Here is a 21,076-nt window from a genome sequence, read left to right as displayed (position 1 = left end):
TCGAACCGAACCCGAATAACTAAGATACGATTTGAGATTCATCGTGTTCATGGATGAACGGGGAAACTGATTGCAAATGGAAACAGATCCATTGTATGGGGCCCCTTTCTAGTAAACAGAGAAAGTTACTTCTCTAATGGTGACCGAGCGACATTGTCAGGTGTTATTGATTGATTATAGATTTCGAAGGACACAGAAGATCAAACGTATAACTGGTAAACAGGAAAACAGGTAAACAGATGAACGGGTAAACAGGTAAACAGATGAACAGGTAAACAGATAAACAAGACATGTTTACTGTTTAAACAAGACATGTTTATCTGTTTACCTGTTCATCTGTTTACCTGTTTACCTGTTCATCTGTTTACCTGTTCATGTGTTTACCTGTTTATCTGTTTACCTGTTCATCTGTTTACGCGTTCATCTGTTTACCTGTTTATCTGTTTACCTGTTCATCTGTTTACCTGTTTACCTGTTCATCTGTTTACCTGTTTACCCGTTCATCTGTTTACCTGTTTTCCTGTTTACCAGTTATACGTTTGATCTTCTGTGTCCTTCGAAATCTATAATCAATCAATAACACCTGACAATGTCGCTCGGTCACCATTAGAGAAGTAACTTTCTCTGTTTACTAGAAAGGGGCCCCATACAATGGATCTGTTTCCATTTGCAATCAGTTTCCCCGTTCATCCATGAACACGATGAATCTCAAATCGTATCTTAGTTATTCGGGTTCGGTTCGAGTGCGATTTACATTCAGTGGAGTTTGCAATTAAGCTTGGTCTGTGGTTCCATTCGCGTTTAATTAAGCGTGTGCGTACGGATTTAAGGGCGAGTGTTCCAGGACAGCTGATCTTATTTCTTCGCGCCGTTGAGTTTAATCAGAAACACCTCACTTTAAATCAGACGGATCTCCTGTTACAGTACAAGTCGAATGTATTTACTATTTGGGTATGTAGATCAAGCGAGCGAATGTAGACCTATTAGGTAAATCTGATGTAACTGGCTTCGTCGTAAAATTAGGCGGGCGATTTTAGTATCGCCTTAAAACATGAATATCAAATACCCTATATTGTAGGGGTTATACTCATCAACCGTAAAAATGAGTCAATGCGTCGGTATTGCAGTGAATATTTTGCGTGAGGGGAATGGGGATACGACTGGTTGTGGACTGATTTAACTTATGAGCTGGACATGGGTAAACCAGCGACGTGTTTACTACAGCGATAATTGAAGAATTCGACAAGTAAACGATCGACCCCATCTCGTTTGAGACCTTCAATAAATATTAGTTTAGTTGTCATCAAACCAATCGAGTGAGAAGGTATTAACCCCAAAATAAATGACCTGTACGTTAAGTGGGTTACTTGTTGAGCATCGGGATCGGTAGATTATATTCGCTGGGAGACCTTGGAAACGATCTTTACAGCAACCACAGCAATTATACTCTAAGGAGTAGTATTTCAATAAATATTTTGAAAAAAGCTCTGATGAAAGGTGGAACGCATATCGCATTATGAAACAATTCCTGATCTTCCCAGACTAGAACCATACGGTAGTGATAGTCGTATCAAAAGAATTGCTTTCCTTATGACGAGCACAGATCGCTGCATCAGAACGTACGGTTTTCTTTTTCTTTCTAACTAAAATTGACTTCATTGAAGTCTGATGTCACTTTTGAGCGACTTTATTGACGAACTTTCATTGAGCTGTCCAATTGAACACTTATTTATGGTGAAACTCCCGAGGTACAGACGTTTTTAGATCACATCAACAGCCGTCTGCGTCACCTAACGACAGTCATGGTACACTGCCGGAACCGCCAACTTTAGGTACATGCCCTACGAAGCTTGGTAATCAGGATATGTTTTGTACTACTAAAAAATTGGCAAGTTGTGAGATTCGAACTCACCGCAATAGCGATGACACTAGGACATTGTTTTTAATTATTCCTTTAACTCATGAAAAACGCGTGCGAATGCGAGTATTCTCACCGGTCTTAAAAGATCCTTCCCCTTCAAAATTATAGAAACTTTGTCTGATAGTACCTTTGAAACTAGATTGAGTTCTATTTAACCAGCTATCTAGAATGGAATTGATGTATAAAAATCTTGATTTTTAATGTTTTTATTAACAAACCCAATCCATTTGAGGAAGCGTAAGTGTTCGATTGTCGAAAACAGTGTCAGTAGAGTAGTAGGAGTGGATGATGACATTAATTTAGCCAAATGATGGAGCGTAGTGATATTCAGTCACACTCCTTTCCAGACTTTTCAAACACCTTCAAAATATGGAACAACCTTTAACCAACAATTGACGTAATTAATGCTAAATCAAGATAAAAGTTTACTATCAAATACGTGATAAAATGGAACGCTACATTCCTAACTTAAAATGCCATTTGTAATGTTAGAATTAAGGTAATTATAAAGAGGATAGAAGTGATTTTTAATATCAAAATCCCCTTCGGCTCTGCCGATCAGGTATAGGTAGATATCTTTCCGCCATTTTGTTGTTGTTGTATGACGGAATTGACTGATCCACAAACTTGTCCGAGATACTTATGAGCTACACCATCTCTTAAAGTTTGTTCGAAATTGCTTTATAGTTACGAAAGTTAGAGTGTTTTTGGAAGTACCTATAAATGTAGGTACTGGTACCATTACATTAGGTAAATAGATAGAAATCTACCTAAAGGAGAATTACCTGATGTAACTTACCATTTATTCTTTTACAGGTAGGTGGATCACTGGTGCCGATGTGGTAAAAGAAAAGAAAACCTATTCATTTTTTATTTGTCTTGTAAACACACATCGCAAATATAACAAACGGAATTTCGCTAATTATTATATAGGTAAGTTACAATATCACCTAACTAGTTTATTGGTTTACTTGTAGTTTGTTGTAAGTCAATATAAAATGCGTAAGTATAGGTAGGTGTAGGTATCACAAAATTTATACTGGTACGCACTAATTCGTCAAACTTTTCCTCTCATTGCTCTTGTTGGAGTTGGAGATATATAGATGCTTCGGGAAATGATGACCCGCGATTCCTACTGTCTTCATCTTCTTCCGTTTTAAATTTTTTATATCCATAGGGATACGATTCGTAACTGCTGAAACACCTTTTCAATAGATTCGGTCGGAATATTTTCTCTCTTTGGACAGTTAAAACCTGATGTTCTGCGGTTCTTTCAAAATTCTTATACAATATTTTCTGAGGCGGCTCTTCGTTAATTATCATGTTTTTCATCGTGTCGAAGTTTACCAATTTTGATACTTCATGATTAATTGATATGCCTTTTACCTTACACGATTGAAAACATTTATCTTGAGTAGGAGAGTAGACCACAAATCCATAATTTTTTGGACCACCCGACGCAAATTCGGTGATGTAGCTTCCTGGTCCGTAACACTCCAGCTCATTGGTCATGTCACGAAGGCAGTCGCCTGTTTCGGGCTCATATTCGCCTTCTCGTGAAATATAAATAACACTATCGGTATCAAAATACAAAACCCTTTCCCCTAATTGATCCAAGTAGGAGTACAATTTTAAACGTGCTTGTGCTGTGACGTACGCCGCAATTGAAACATTAACTGTACTTAAAGGAGTATATGATTCCTCTTTGTATTGATAATTGACTACCAATGTTTCCTCGTTTATTGGTAAAATTCCAACAACTTCAATTGCTGGATCAAATAGTAGTGAATACAGTTCGGTCGACTGCTTAACAATTTTTGTCTTCGGTTGATTTTCCCGTTGCCCAAATTTACCAAAAAATGAATTTAAAATAAGTTTTGCCAATGAGCGCAGACCTGGGTTAGTTACAATACTATCAAAATCCAAATGAATTCCTTCTTTTTCAAAAAATTGAGCAATATATGCAATTTTCTGTTCGAAAGTTTTACAGTTCGAGGGCCATCCACTCGCTTCCTGTTTAATTTTGATAAATTTATTCATCATTTCTGTAAATAATCCCCCTGTCTTCCCATCATATTGTTCGGTTTTATAATCCCAAACTTCGTAGATTTGTAGAACTTCATACCCCTTTTCTAAAGCTTTAACAAGTTCGTCAACGACCCAAGTTCCCACAATGGCTCTCTCCTCTGTGTTGTGACAACATTCCCCCTGATTAAAGCTCTTGGCGCAAGAGAAACACAGAGGGAACATTAATTTATTATTTAGTTTTATTGGAAGTACCGGGTGAAATAAATTTTGCGGAGGTAATACCTTACATTTAACGATGCCGTCTACTTTGGTAACATCTAGATCGATCAAGTCATTCGAGAGTAAAACTTTGGGGTGTCCTAGCGGAAATTTTCCATACTTACAAACCCAGGGGTACAATGAGCAGATATCAATATATTTTATTTTTTCCCCTTCTTTCACTTGGTAGTAAGACTTGATGTTTCCTGTGCGACCTCCGTAAAAACTATCTCTCGCATTTAAAGGGGCAAAATTGATTAGCGGATGGTCAGATATGTACAGAGTCATATCGGAGTTTTTCTCTTGATTAAATTCGCATTCCCATTTCACTATGACCTCGTAACCTAGTTGATTTAAATGATCGATCTTCGAACGGGTATTTTCATATCTTAGATTCATGGTCTCGTCGCTGTTATTATATACTGGTTTATCACGATCGTTTTTAAAACAATTTGTGCAGCCGTGGTAGAAACACCCCATCATTTCGAAGACTTGATTTGTTTCTGCGCAATACCCGTCGACGGATAAACCACCTAGTACCATTTCCTTCCCTTTAGCAGCGTGCAAGATGTTAATTTCTCTTACTTTTTCCTCCCATATTAACCACTCAATTGCTATCTTTGATTGTTTATCTCTATAACGATACCCATGTCTCGGAATCAAACCAATAGTATCCGGTTTCAAAAAGTTTCGACGAAACAGTTTATTACACGAGCTAGCAATAGTGCAAGCTTCTGAAAATGGGCATACGTTCCCCGCTTTAATTAACGAATCTCTGAATTTTAAACAAGCCAATGTTAGAATATTTACGTCAGATACACAGTACGAGACAATTTCTTTTTGCATATCAAACGCGTTGCCTTTGTTTTCATTATACCAAAGAATGAATTTTTCTCGATCGTCTGCCATCATAGAATCTGGCCCATAGTACTGCATATCAGGATAAGGTCCTGTGTAACATTGATTTTCAAGTGTATTAAAATAATATGGGAAATAACCCTTTTGAAAGTTATCATTCAAACCAAATGCTTTGGGTAGTTTCGATAGAGCCATTGGAAAATAGTTTAAGGAATCCAAAAATGTGACATTATCGATATACATAGAAATAATTTTAGACCCTCGCATAATCATCTCAGGTTTAAATTGAGTTTTGGTTAAAATATAATTTAAAATAAATTGGTGATCATACGCCTGCCCATTATGAGCCAAAACGATGACGCGTTTGAACCTTCTTTTTATTTCTAAAATGTAATAAACAAATCTCTCAATAACATCGGAAAATTTTAGGATTTGCTGTCGTACAGCGCAGTTGTTACAAATCATTTTTTCCAAGGGTTCATTTAAACACACCTCGCACCTTTGATTAAAAACGCACAAATTCGGCTCATGTAAAGTTTTCAACTCACTAAATTTTTTGTCTTGCGTACATTCAAGGTCGTAGAAAATGAATAAAAATTTTTTTAAATTTGGCGCTGAATTATCTACAGGCATATAACAAAGATGATCAGCTGGCCGGTTTTGCTTACAGTTTTTACAATAATATGAGTTACACATGTGATCCTTCCCTTCTCGAACTGTTTTATAGCAAGTTCGGCACTTAAAGAATTTTTCGCAAATCGATTTATGATCTCTGTAGCCTAATTCTTTGTGATTGTCAAAACATGTTTTAGAAACAAAATATCTGCAACAGTCTGAGCACTTTATTGACTGATCGCGATCGCATGGAGGAGAATGTTTGCATGATGAACAAACACCGGGGCATTTGTGAACGAATTTATTATTATAGCCCACGTGACACTTATCGCAAAAATACCGGCATACAAAGGCAGACGTTAGTGAGGTTATTACATTGTAATGATTATTATGATACAATAAATTAATTTTTAGTGATGCGTCAGAAGCACCCTCAAAAAGGAGATCGCGCCCTTTCGTACCATAATTATAAACTACAATTTTAAAATTATTTAGATGGGATTGAAACTTTTCTAATTCAGGTAAACCTGCTCCGTTTGCTCCAATCGCAATATCAGCTTCTTGCATTAATTGCTTTGCTTTTTTGTATTGAATTTGAGCTACATCCCTGCGTATATTTTGATAATCAGAATCATCAGTTGCATTGGCTATTGCAACGACAAGAGCTCTAGGTAAGCATAAATTATCTACATTTTTAATGTAAACAATTCCTTGCCTTGCTTTACATTCCTCCTCAAAACTACTGTATTTGTTAGAAGCTCTCCCCCTGCCTATCGGGGTACGGACAACGGTCACTTCCAAACAAAAAGTTTCTGTGCTCAATCCCTCAGAATTTGATTGGTATATAGACGAAATCATCTCCCATATGTCTTCAAAATATACCGAATCAGCGCGTTGAAACTTCAAATAACCCCTTCCGCGACAGAATTGTTTAGAACAAAAAGTAAACCCGACCATATCTTCAGCCGAAATCTTATCGCATGCATAGGTGACGATTTGTCTGATTGCATTCTTAATCCATAATATGCCATTTTCGTTTGGTGGTATTTGCTTTAACTTAAATTGAATAGTTCGCCCTTTTAAACCAAATCTTCTAACGTTCTTTTCAAACTCCTTCTCAATTACAAAACTGGGCATGTTTAGATTCTTCTGCAAGTTGTTACTTGTTAATTAAATTGTAATTTAATTATTCACCTTATCTAAAAGTATAATTTTTAATAGAAAGTCGATAGCTAAACCAAAGGGCACAGTTAAGCTGCGCTTACGCACTAAAAAGAATTCGTCACCCAGATTGTAAAAACTGACCCGTTAAATAACTCGATTTTTAAATTTTCTCGTAATAATTGATTTGACTGAACTATTAATTACTATCGTGCAGGGTATAATAATGCGCTCATAAATTTTTATAATTATTTGATGCTATAGGTACTTTATACTTTATCCCAGTTGTTATAAAATACGTCACTAACGGCGTTTCAAATTAAACTGACAAACTGAGAAAACGTTTAGCTTTTTATAGAAAGCGAATAATCACGTGATCGGAAAAAGGCTGATATAAGTGGATAAATTCCAAGTCTTCAAATTTCAATGAAAATTGCTTGAAGACAATGTACACCTAATCTAATCTATATGTAATTTTTGACTACACGTACTACGTAGACGATATTCTTTACAAAGAAAAATATGAACTACCTGCATTAACGCTCAAACGGATACTGATTACCGCCGTAGGATTACAGGTGTCACCTGATGAAGATGATGCAATGTTAGATAATTAATGGAAGTCTAAACACGCAATCAGAACCAAGCCGTTGAGCTGCATATGCGTACTAAATGGAATGTCTACGATGCTCCAGTGCTTGCAAAAGCTCTTGCAATAATTAACTCGATTGTGCAATTTTTCGTAATATTGGGAGATTTTACCAGCCTACGAATTTTTAATTTCTATTGTTGAAGGTAGTAAAGCGATCATATAAATTTTATAAACATTTCAACAAATCGTCGACTAAAACGTAGTTACAGTAATTAACATCCGCCACTCGCTGCGCTTGGGATGAAACAGACTAATCACTAAATCGAGAAAACGTTTAGCTTCTTATAGCAAGCGGAAGACTTCCACTTAACAAAAATCTTATCGATGGTAGTCTACTTTTCCTAAGGCAGATTTCGAATTCTAATACAAAAGCTGATTTTGGGGTCGCTCGAGGGTACCAAAATATGGGTTAAGTGCGCGCCCAGAAAAAAAATTCAATTTCTGCTGAAACGAATCACAAGCACGTTATCACTTCGAACCTCGTCTTCCTACTAACGAGTTACTGCAGGTGTACTGCCTTTATTAGAATGCATTACCTACTAGACATTTGTCACGTGGTCAGACGATAATATGGATTGTGCAATTTTATGCAAGAGCCTATTTTTAAAAACATAACTTGAAATTATTATTTGTACTTATCCAAAATAAATTTTTTTCATAGGTACCTATCCACTAGTATGGCAACGCCACGATGGCTTTCCGCAATTTTAAAGGAACGGACGGATTTCTACGACTTTGAAGGAAGTAACAAATAAAGTTCCTTTTATATTCTATAAATAACCCCTAGGGCATTTGAGCTACCCCTGAACCTACCCCTAACTAAAATATGATTCGCACCCCTGGGCCAACTACCAAAATACTTCTGCTCGAACTGCCCCGAAGGTCAGATGCCAAGACGACGCAGACACCACAACGCACGTGCGCTTGAACCTCACTGTCTGCTGCGCCATGTGACAGTCTCGCATAGGTGGCCCCTTATCTACTAACTCATCGTATTTACTAAATTTGTTTCCTTCATACAACATTTTTTTTGGGGACGTTTAACCGTAAGTGAATAGGTAGCCGAGTACATCATTTGACTTCAGCCGAACCGCGGCCTAACTACTTTAAAATCTCACTTTAAATTTCAATAATTATGCGATTGTATTTAAACAGGAATTTCATTACTAATTTTCACTATATACGATTCATCTATGAAAGCGGTGTGCATTTCTGCTTAGTAATAAGAGAGCCTTACCCGCGGCTACATTTAATATCGAGCTCCTAGTGCTCTTCAGCCCTTAGTTATATTTATCTATTTATATGCTACACTACAATCTAATCTAGAAATTTATACCGCAATCTCTATTCGTAAAGTTTAATTACATAGCTTTCAGAAGGAAATCGAAAAATATTTGGACCTTTAGTTTTCCACTTCTCTGTCTCCGTTGCCAACAACTTCCATCGAACGAACCACGATACTCCCTGTTTTAATTAATGCAATATGAAACAATATTTGATTTAGTTGCAATGACCGGAATGCTCTATATTGAACGGCAAGCGGTTTACGTGGGTGATTTTTGCAGAAATTTATTAATCTTTACTAAGACAAAGGACAATTAACTATGGTATTAATAGACAAATTGCTACCACTTTGAAGTCTTATAAAAGGAAAGTTGTGCGCTACTTGAGTAACGTATATAACGAGAGCCTTTTAATAAAGTTATTCCGTTCGGTATAACTAAGGCATTCGATTATGTTGACCATGAAATCCTAAAGTCCCTATAACTTTTCCAATATTAGTGTTGGTTTAATAAAATCCTACCTAACTGATAAGGTGACAATTTGTCAAATATAATAATACATTTTCCGATGCGTTGATGGTTAGGAATAGAGTTCCTCAGGGATCAGTTCTCGGGCCATGCTTATTTCTGATATTTATCAACGATATAGCTTTGTGTGATGCAAATTCCAATTTCATTCTGTTTGCAAACGATACTGCAGCAATAAATTATAATTGCTGCATTATCAGTTCTATGAAAATTGGAGTATTAAATATACAAGCAGTAGGTATTTCGCCATCACGTGTATGTATCAGAGCTGGGTAGTGCTTTGAAAAAAAGTGCTTGCTAAAGGACTTCAATTACTTTTAGTGCTTAGAGCTCTGTGCTTCAATCACTTTTCTAATTCAGGAAAAAGTGCTTCAATTACCAAGCACTTTTTAAAAGTGCTTGGAGCTTCAAGCCCTATTGAACTGCTTGAAGCACTTTCATACAATTTCGAGCACTTCTAAAGAGCTTCAAGCACTTATCAAGGGCTTCAAGCACTTATAAAGAGCTTCAAGCACTTATAAAGAGCTTCAAGCACTTATAAAGAGCTTCAAGCATTTTCAAAGAGCTTAAAGCACTTTCAAAGAACTTCAAGCACTTTTTAAGGGCTTCAAGCACTTACAAAGAGCTTCAAGCACTTTCATAACGAAGCTCTTATCGTGAATTAGGTGACGAATTTAGAAAACCCTTAGTCTTACTCATTCCTTCACTCCTACTCTGACGTTACCTACGTGTTCTGTGCTTCATTAGTGATTAGTCTGCAGTCTGCACATCCCACTTTTGACTTCTTGTTTTTCGTATTGTGTGGTTTCCTGTGAAAGGGGTCGTACGATTTCGCGAACAAAAAAAGGAAGAGGTAAAGTTCTGCCATTTATTAACGCTGCCCTATCATATTCAGGGCATACCGGCATACGTTAAGTTTTGTTATAGTTATTACGATAGGTATAATCAGATAATTTACTTTCGCGTATATAATACATAAAATACATTACCTGAACGGCAAAAAAAGTAGGTACCTAATCAATTACCACGCACTTGCCACTAAATTAAACATTTTTATAAAAGGCCACAAAATAACATCAAACCGCCAAAATAGTAAATACCAAGAATAGTAGAAGTTTAAATTTTGGTTTGCAAGTTATTTTTTTAATTAAGTCTTAACCCTTATATCTGTATTACTTTGATTATAAGGAATTGTTATCTTTGATTGTCCTTTTATATTTGTAATTAAGAATTATTACCTACATACTAAAAGTTTACAAATTTTATCTGTGCATTTCTTCACGTAACATACTATCACTAATTTCAATTATTTCAGAAGATACGTCTCGGTAGGTACGTACTTACAAGTAACAAGTGTCAAGGAATTTCCTAGCAACATTCTGGATTTTTTTCTTGTAGTACCTACTTTTATAGCACATGCAGTTATTACTTGTACATTAGTCATCACCCATGGCTACGGGGAGAGTACTGTACCGATAACAACATTTTTTTGTTTACCTAATCGTTTTAAACGAAAATTTGGACAAGCAAAACTTTAGCGATAAAACCACTAATTCCTCCAGTATAATTACGATGCGGAAGTACTGTTTCTAGCGTGTTTTTTAAAGTGTCCAGCAGGCTAGAAACAAATTTTGAAAAAAATTCAAAGGGCTGTAACTTTTGAACTAGTAGCCCAATCTTGGAACTGTTTGAAGTTATCGATTCTACAGGTCACATTCTATAAGAAAATATTGTTTCCGGGTCGATCTGAGACAATTTTTTTTTCGAGGCTCAAAAAAAGGCAGTGTATAACCTTCCTTTTTTACCAAAAATCGACTACACCAAAATTTCTCGGGAAGACACTTTTTCTTATTAATTTGGGTGCGTAGAATCCAAATCAATTCGTACTTTTTCGATCAAACTTCTCAATCAAAAGTTATAGACTAGAAACCCTGGTTTCCAGTAATATGAAAGGTGCTTTATATTGTTTATGTCATACTTGATCATTATTCAGTTATAATAATCCTAAATCAAGATACATTAAATGACAAATAATGCACTCCACCATGACAACCTCAATTATGCGTAGCAACGGGCGTTATTTCTATAACGCCCAAGGGCGTTATTTCTGTAAATCCTATAAATATGGAATAATGAATCTGTACGAACTTTTTATTTTCAACAACTAAATAAAACGAACTGTCTTGATGTCGTATTATCCTGCTGTTATTCTTTGAAGTAAAAAGAACAATTCTGGAACTGTCCAGAGAACACCGCACCAACTTGACCCAGACCCACACATTTTCTTTCCTCTTTGTACATCAGATACTGCGGATCAGGTTCTTCTGTAAGAAAGGCGACTATCTGTTCGCGAGTAAGGATTTTTGATTTTTTTGGACGATAGCTTTTCTGAACTTGTTTTAAATACCCTTGTAGCTGCACATATTTTTCGAAACTCTTAATCTTCTTCTTTACCATTAACTCTACGTAGCATTGAAAATTTCGTCCAAAGCGCATTGTTTTTAGAATGTTTGAGTTTGACATATATAATATCTATCTCCATAGTTACGACCATGGATAACTTAATTTTGATGATTCACATTATCTACTCTTTTAATCATCTGTCACCGCTAATTCTTGAAAAATCATCAAGTATGACATAAAACGTTGAAGGCACCACGGGCGTTATGAACACAACGCCCACGGTCAACGTATAACCCTCGGGTTCTACACTGTTGACCTGGGGCGTTATTTAGTTCATAACGCCCTTGCTACCTTAATAACTATCATATTTATATTAATTTATATTGTCAATTACTGTGATTCAAGCACTTTTAATGGCTTCAAAGAAAGGGCTTGGTGCTTTGTATTTTCAATTACTTTAGAAAGTGCTTGGTAATTCCAAGCTCTTTAATCACATCAAAGTGCTTAGGGCTTGCAAGCACTTTTATCAAAACAAAGTGCTTGGCGCTTAGTGCTTCAAGCCCTTTTCAAGAGGGCTTTACCCAGCTCTGGACTATGTATGTATAGTTTGGGGGGTATGCAATACCCTCCTCCTCCGAAAAATTTTTGAAATTTTAGTTGTTTTACCTACACGAGTTTTTAGACTAATAATTTACGCCTTTCTCAGACCACAAAAATGTATAGAAAATAGCCCATTAAATGTGGCATTTCAATATTTAGATTAAAATTAATGAGTTATTTATGATCAGGAAACCATTTTCAAGCTCATTTTGTTTTGATGCTGAAAAATTTGTAAAAAATGTTGCAGAAAAGCTATTCTCTCCAGATAAATAAACCTGGTAGGCGACAGAGGGGTGTTACAAAAAATAACAAACATCATAACCATCAACGACTCCAGGCAATTCCCATTTTGATTTTGCAAAACCGGAGCCATATCGTGTCTCGAGGCGCCTTTTTGGGACATGGAGACATAGTGATAGTCCCGGTTTTCCGGGAGGTAAGTGGCAATGTAAGGGAGATTCTTGAGAACAATGTTACTTTCTATTGCGGATGAAAGAAAATATGAAAATTACATTAGCGGTACAAAAGCTCCGAGTAAAAGTGTACCTCATGCATCAAATTTCCTAATTTTCAATTTATATTATTAGAATTTCAAAAATCAGTGAAAATCTATCTTTTTTAAAGATTTATACTAGGAAAGGTTTGTCACCTGAGAACCATAAGAGAGGCGGACTGATTATGCAGCACTAGGCGAAGAACAAGGAAGCAATAAATTAGAGCGCCATAATTAAAATCGATCGCGTAGGTACGTCTTAAATATGGCAATTTTGAATTACCTCCAACTTTGAGCAATTACAATACTGGCATAACACATCATCGCTGATCATACTACAAGTTTGTTTGCGCGTTGGAAAGCCGATATGGCAAACTCCTTGGACAATAAAGGTGAAGACACGAATGATTTCCAACCAGTACAGAAGCAACAAAGCCTCATCTCGTAAATGGTTTCCGTATGTGTAAAGAAGAGGCTACAATTTACTAGGCCCACCAACTGACAAATTTGAGATATTTCATACGTTTTCTGAATGTTTATCAAACAAACATTCCCCTAGGCAGTTCCCAACATATTAAAATTCAAATAGTGTTCATATGTACAAAACTCGATTGATAAAGTAAAAGATATTCCATCCAAGGACCGTAAAAATTCGTAAATGACGGCGACGTATTTTACGAAAAGGAGGTTGTTAAGTTAAATGTAGAATAAAATTAAGACGAGCGTTATCAATGACCTGAATAAATATAAAATGAGCACTGGGTCTCCGCGGTGTAAGAAAATGACAATTTTCCCTGTTCGACTATTAACGTTGACTTTTATGCATGCCTCTTCCGCATAAATTAAGAATAAAATGTTAAAAACATGACTGGGTTCGCAAATTACGCGATTCTCGACGACTCGTTATCAACATGGGCAATGATGAAGATGGGAATTTGTTTATATTGAGTAAATAAATCGGTCCCATGATAATGGCTTCTAGACAGCAATGAGTCCCGTTTGACGTTTACATTGTTGGAACCCGTTTCGATTAATTACATGTATAATTTCAGGGATTTAATTAAGAATACCAGCCCAAATTTCTCCAAGTTTTGCGATTACTAGACATAAATTAAGTACCTATCAAGTTGCCTGTATCAAATAAACAAGGCTCGTTAAGGTTGTCACAAAACAAAAGCAAATACATAGTAATTAGGTAAGTAACTATTTTACAGTGAAATACAAGGCCTCGGTGAAACTGGGAAAGAAGTTCAAATGAGCTTTTATTCACAAGTAAATGATACCTACCTTGTTTGCCGTGGTTGGTCATTAGATCGCAGACTTTACTCAACAGAAACCACCCATTCAAACACTCCCTTATTAACTCTACTCGATTACAAATGAAGGTCGTAAACTGCTCATCGCCTACATTACTAATTCATTGCGATAAAGGAGAAAGAAAAAAGTCCTATAATTTCCGAAACGCGGCGATGACGATTTAAATTAGATTAAGGTGAAATTTATGCTTCACTTCGATAACAGGGAGGTAGGATTAATTAAGTGATTATGTCTCAAATTGACCATAAACTTAATCATTTGCCAATCGTAACGCTACGACGACATTTCTAACTTTCGCAAATTTATTACTAGTTAAGGGAAGTTTAACTGATTATATAATTAACTTATTGATTGTTCGTAAACTCGATTACCATAACTTTGCGTTTATCCTCCGATTTAATATTCCGTGCAGCTTTTCCGAGATTTTAAATATTGAAACATGTGCTTTCGTACTAGCATTATAGGCCATTCAGACAAAGCACACGTCTTTCATCACTCGTGTGACAATTTCTATTTTGGTTCGGCCTTATCGGATGAATGATTACGACATTCCCTAGTGTATTTAATCACGTTCCGTGAACATATCGCCACCTTTTCATCTTATAATCTGAATCCTTCGAAAAGATATGGATTTTCCTTGGATTCTGTTATGACAGAAATAAATGATTAAAGTAAAAGACCAATCCGATGCTAAAAAGCACGTTCGGTAAGCAAACAAAGAAACATTTGCTTAATAAAGAGCTACCCTACTCGAGGAGCGGATTTTTGTGTTAAATAAATGAGGCCTATAATACCAAGAAGAAAATCTATCGTCTCCTCAATGAAAATTGACAAAAACACCTGTCGATCGTTCATTAGCTGATTTTTAATTAAACTTTATAATTAGAAACACTGAAACCTTTGCTTGAAGTAAAACAATCTGCAGGAACCACCGAAAAACCACCAAAAAAGTTTAATGAAGTTGACACGTTTTAGCACGATTAACCAACAATTAATTAATGATAAAATTGCAAAATATTCAATTGTATTATATGTAGTTTGTTATACGGTTTGCATTCGAACCTCAAGCGAGTTGCTGTTTAGTTAATTGTGTAAACTACATGGCTTTGTCATTTTTCCAGGTTGCAACAATGCCAAAGATGAGAGAAAGCCACCTTGTAGTGTAAAACTACGTGTTATAAACGTCTGAATATCGGAAATAGCAGTCAGGACATCCTGTATGTAACATTATAATCCAAGTCATTTCATTATTTTAATTCAAATGGACACACATTTGGAAAAATTTGTTGATTTATTTGTAGTTTGAGTATCGTATTATAAACTCACTTGAAAGTTGAGTGATTAATATAGGGAAGGGCACATTCGCTACTGTCCCCCGAGAAATTTGAAGCATTTGATATTAGTAAAATGTTTGCGCATATGACAGGATTAGATACTTGAATTTAAAAGTTACATATTTTAGGGGATATATCGGAAACGTCGCATTAAACGCAAAATAGAACGCCACTACCAAAATTTTATATCTCGTGTAAAATATGGCACGCAAATCTAATAATAAAGCCGGCGAATATTCAACCTATTCGCAATATTTCCAATTCCAAATACCCAAAATTCCTTTAAAATACGGTCAGGTAACAATTATTGTAACCAAAGGAGAAATTAATGCTGCAATTTGTGTGAAAATTTGTTCCTAAATCATAATTAGGCAAGTACATTACAGTGGGTCGGTAATTTACATTTAAAGTAATTGGTACAAAGCAATTTCGTCAATCCAATCTACATTTTACTGTTACTATCGTATTACTTATATATTTATACGTCCGGAAAAATGATGGGGACTTTAATTAAAATTACATTTTTTAATTATAATTGTACGCGCTTAAACGAGATTTCCTCGACGTTTTCAATTAAGAACGTAATAGATTTGTTACTAAGCAGGAATCTATTTATCTGAAACCTGTCACTCTGAGGAAAAGGTTGCCAATTGGGTTAGAAAGTCCTTTAAAATAAAAGAATGAAATCAGTGATTTAATAATGAACAGTGGTAAAACTCTTTTGCTTTATATTGTCAAAGAAATATTATAATATTGCAAATCTTAAAAAGGGCTCTAAAAGGCAGGATAAGTAATGATAAGCCAATATAACTGGGTAGTAGGTCCTTTTTGTTAAATTCAGGCCTTTCCATGGTACGTTTTATTAAATTATGTAGGTTAGATTATGCATATCAGTCAGTTTTACATAGTATTCGCTGCTCTGAAATTACACGATGCACGTTTTACTACAGGACCTTTGACGCTTGCTTCCATAATACACTAGCTATACTCCGTTCAATAGTTATTGTCCAAATATAGGTGTAGCTATGGAATTTTGTTTTTATGTTTAATAAAATTAAAACTCCCTATCAGAATCAGCTGCGAAGTACAGGAATGTCTAATTTGACTATTTGAGGTTAAACGTACAATATTGTCAGTGCTTTCACACTTTGTTTGCCACTAGACCTAATATGTTTGTATATCGGCGTCATGGATACGTATCGGTCAATTGTGATTTGCAATTATGCAAATATGCCGAAAATCATAAATTCAGATGCGAAAATGCAAATTTTAAAAGCCTACAGGAATTATCAAACAGACAGGCCAGACCTAAGGAAAGCGGAAATCTTAGCCCGGCTTAGTGACATTTGGGATGTGAGTATTTATGCATTGAACTTAACTTTCGGTCTAATTTTGGGGTTTGTACCATTCTAGGTATCAGAAAAAACCATTGAAAGAATTATCCGGCTGGATACTTTTGAATTGAAACCTTTTGGCCCACGACCTAAAACTTATATATAAAAATTTTTCATTTCGGGAAGATTTGCAACGACTGATTTGGAATTATCACTCGAAAAATGAACACTTTACTTTGGCTGACTTACTAAGGGACGCGCGGGAAAATTTTGATTTTGATAAGGAGAAAACTACCTTATACAACATTCTAAAATCAATGGGTTATAAATACAAACACGTATATGGACGTAAAATTCTCTGTGAACAAAAATATGTTGTTGCATCCAAAATTACATTTTTGAGGAAATTCTTGCAATACCAAAATTCAAGTGAAAATATAACATTCGTGTATCTGGACGAAACTTGGATTTTTCAAAATGGATCCAGCGTCCGAAAATGCGTACACGATTCTGTAATCCGTCTAAAATTAAATCAGAAGGGAGCGTTTAAACTGTTTTGCATGCGGGGTCTCGTTTTGGATTTTTGGAAGGGTGTAATCTATTACAAACTTCAAATAGTAACGAGGTAGAATCCATAATTTCAAACAGTTCCAAGATTGGGCTACTAGTTCAAAAGTTACAGCCTTTTGAATTTTCTTTCGAAATTGGTTTCTAGTCCATAACTTTTGATTGAGAAGTCTGATCGAAAAAGTACGAATTGTTTTGGATTCTACGCACCAAAATTAATAAGAAAACGTGTTTTCCCGAGAAATTTTGGTGCAGTCGATTTTTGGTAAAAAAGGAAGGTTATACACTGCCTTTTTTTGAGGCCCGAAAAAAAAATGTCTCAGATCGACCCGGAAAAAAAATTTTCTTATAGAATGTGGCCTGTAGAATCCATAATTTCAAACAGTTCCAAGATTGTGCTACTAGTTCAAAAGTTACAGCCCTCTGAATTTTCTTTCGAAATTGGTTTCTAGTCTATAACTTTTCATTGAGAAGTCTGATCGAAAAAGTACGAATTGTTTTGGATTCTACGCACCAAAATTAATAAGAAAAAGTGTTTTCCCGAAAAATTTTGGTGTAGTCGATTTTTGGTAAAAAAGGAAGGTTATACACTGCCTTTTTTTGAGGCCCGCAAAAAAAATTGTCTCAGATCGACCCGGAAAAAAAATTTTCTTATAAAATGTGGCCTGTAGAATCCATAATTTCAAACAGTTCCAAGATTGGGATACTAGTTCAAAAGTTACAGCCTTTTGGCATATAATTGTAAATTAATAATGTTCATTAGAGCCATTTGCCTACTCAATAAAGTATGACACGTATTGAGCAAGTTGTTTCTCATGAAATTTATACGTATTAACCTATAACAAAATTACCACAAAATCCAAAACTAAATCTGGCAACTAGGTTTTGCACATTGACAGGCAAATTATCATTTTGTATAAAATGGACATAACCTAATGAGTGACAGCACATATACACAGTGAATTTCATCACCCTAACATGGCCTACTACTTGGACAATAGCTATTGAACGGAGTATATATCTTGTGCGGTCGCTGTCGGAAACATGCATTACCCTTAGAATTGTGTGAAACACACGTAAAAACGTATTTGAAATGCTATAATGTATAGGTATAATATAAATGCCATGTTCGTTTTCATTTTGCCTAGCTTGAACGGTCGTTAGCACCTTCCATGGGCACTTTTCTTTGAAGATTCTGGATCGGTTATCAGCATTTCCATAACATTTATACAAAATGAGATAGAGGGCAAAAAAAGAAAAACGATTACATAAATTTACAAGAAAAATTTCAGAAACACATGTTTTGCATTCATTTCTCAACAAAACAAAAAATTAGAACTTGCTGAGAAATTAATGTTTAAATAATTCCTGTAGGTAACTAAATTATGGGACATTCGTCTTTTGAAGCACAGAGAGAAAATCTCATTTCGGTTAATAGAAGAGATAAAAACAAGGCTAAATTATCAAAGTTTTGCAGCATTTCGAACTGATTTTAAAAACCATTATAAGTTTAATTTTATTATCCAGATTTTTGAGAAATACGAAACTTTACCGATTTGGTTTTTGCGAACACCGTGCCAACCATTAGGTAACTTTTGATTGTTTAATCTTGACACTTTTTTACATAAATTTTTGGGGTTAACAAACAAAACAAAAGCTAGTCTTAATTAACTTGCTGTTTGTTCTAGAAAAAGTAAAAGTTTAAACAATGAGAAAGGGAATTGATGAACAATGAAACAAAAGACGTGTAATTAAATTTGAAATGTTCAGCTGATTTGAGATCATCAAACCTTTGCTAATTCTCTTCTAATAATTAAAATATCAATGGTGAGTATCCAAACTCAAAACTTCAACTCAACTCAAATTCCTTAAACTTCCCCCAATTTTAAAATGATGGTACACCAAGCTATCTTAAAATACATATGAAATCCTAACAGCTTACGGTTTTAAAATTACGAAATTGTTAAGTAAAGTGGGGTTTTGCATGACGGTTGTAATATTGGGATGTATTATATTTTTGTTGCGTTGGCTGATTTGCGTTGACTGATTATGTTTAGTGGGTCTACACACTAAATTTTAAATGCATATATGATGAAGAAGTTTATTAGAAAACTCAATCTTACATGACACTCATTCATGACGAGGGTTGTAACTTTTAAAATTAAGTAAAATGTTACCATGACAATTATCTATTGGGACGGTTGTAACCTTAGAGTGCCTCAAACATTTTTATTGCCTTGGCTGATTATCTCTAGGGACTCCTCTATGACTTTAAAGTTTAAATATTTTTTTGTTTAATTCCATTTATCAACGTTTTAATTTAAATTTAAATTTGATTATTTGAATTTATCATTGTTTTGTATTTGTAAAGTATTGAATAAAGTGGAGTACAATAAACAATAAATAAATGATCACTAGATCTGTAAATTAATGCAGATTAATTATTATGAACTGTATACGAGTATACAACATTTAGGTGCCGTTTAGATACGTGTTCAGAATTACATTCTATCCCAAATCTACTCGATCTCATGCCCAGATAGAACAGTTATATTTAAAATCACACATGTAAAATTGCAGCAAGGTAAGGTTGTTTGTGATTCCACAACGAAATTGATGAATAAATGAAGATTCTATCCGAAGGTACAAAAGTTATTCCTTTATGCATTTAATGAGAGATCTATATCTATTAAACGAGAATGATACAAAGACTCAATAGGGGTGGTAAACATAAGTTTGTACTATTCAGACCCAATTTCGACGCAACTCGAACACGATGAATTAAAGTGTGTCATAAGATGAATTACTATGTGATCATTAAGGGCCCAGTACGAAAAAAGAAGCTTACAGAAAATTACTGGTACCTACCTAATGTCATAATGCACAAGGAAAATTGTCATTATCACAGTGCAAAGTAAAAAAGAACCATAATGGTTCTTTTTTACTTTGCACTGTGATAATGACAATTTTCCTTGTGCATTATGACATTAGGTAGGTACCAGATGCCTAGACGAAGTTTTGTAATGCAACAAAGTGAATAATTATTTTTCTCAGCATGGGAGTATACTTTTACAATTTATCTTCATTAAGTTAAATCCAAACTTTCAGCGTGTTCAGAGACGGGGATGTTAATAACAAAAAGAGAGGATGCTCAGAAGTTAAAGTGAAACTTCTGAGAAAATTATATAATCAATCAGTGAAGGAAATACAAATACCCTCTACAAAGTTGAATCCATTATTGTATGAGAAACAATGGGCATCATAGATCTATGGTCCCTTTTTTCGTTTTATATATCTTGCTAATGGTTTTATAGATGTAATTGCAGTGGACTGTTCTAATTTAATTTTTATGCTAAATTTGAGTTATAATTGACATGTCAGCATTTATGCCAATACGAGGAACGGTTTTGCGACTATTGGATATCCAGGTCTCTGTTAATCTCTAGGCAACGTATCGCCTTTGAGCCTTCGTCTTATGATATGCACTTTCTAGGTGTGTAGTGATCGAAAAAAAAATTGATAAAGCTCTTACGCTGTTGGCGAAATCAAGTTCGTTATTTATGTGGCATTTTTGTTGGAAAGGACGAAAAGTTTCCCTTCTACGTACAAAGTTTTAAATATTCCGACTGAGGGCCGATTCTACAATTACACCTTTACACGGAATAAGATATCCATGGAATAACTGCCATAGCAACTGTACATCCCATTGGTTGACGTAATGGTA

The 21,076-nt window shown here is 35.1% G+C and overlaps 1 protein-coding gene across 1 annotated transcript in view; it reads right to left on the bottom strand.

Annotated features, from left to right (window-relative positions):
* Positions 1 to 2,992: 2,992 nt before the first annotated feature.
* LOC116163904 overlaps positions 2,993 to 21,076 on the bottom strand; it is a 67,251-nt gene continuing 49,167 nt past the window's right edge. Inside the window, exon 16 of the mRNA XM_031478035.1 lies at positions 2,993 to 4,825. Coding sequence (XP_031333895.1) covers positions 2,993 to 4,825 — 1,833 coding nt within the window. The remainder of the gene's footprint in view (positions 4,826 to 21,076) is intronic.

Source organism: Photinus pyralis, unplaced genomic scaffold, assembly GCF_008802855.1.
Source record: "Photinus pyralis isolate 1611_PpyrPB1 unplaced genomic scaffold, Ppyr1.3 Ppyr1.4_LG2, whole genome shotgun sequence".
Classification (NCBI taxonomy): domain Eukaryota; kingdom Metazoa; phylum Arthropoda; class Insecta; order Coleoptera; family Lampyridae; genus Photinus; species Photinus pyralis.
The sequence above is the reverse complement of the archived record's forward strand: the minus strand, read 5'-3'. Positions and strand labels throughout refer to the sequence as shown.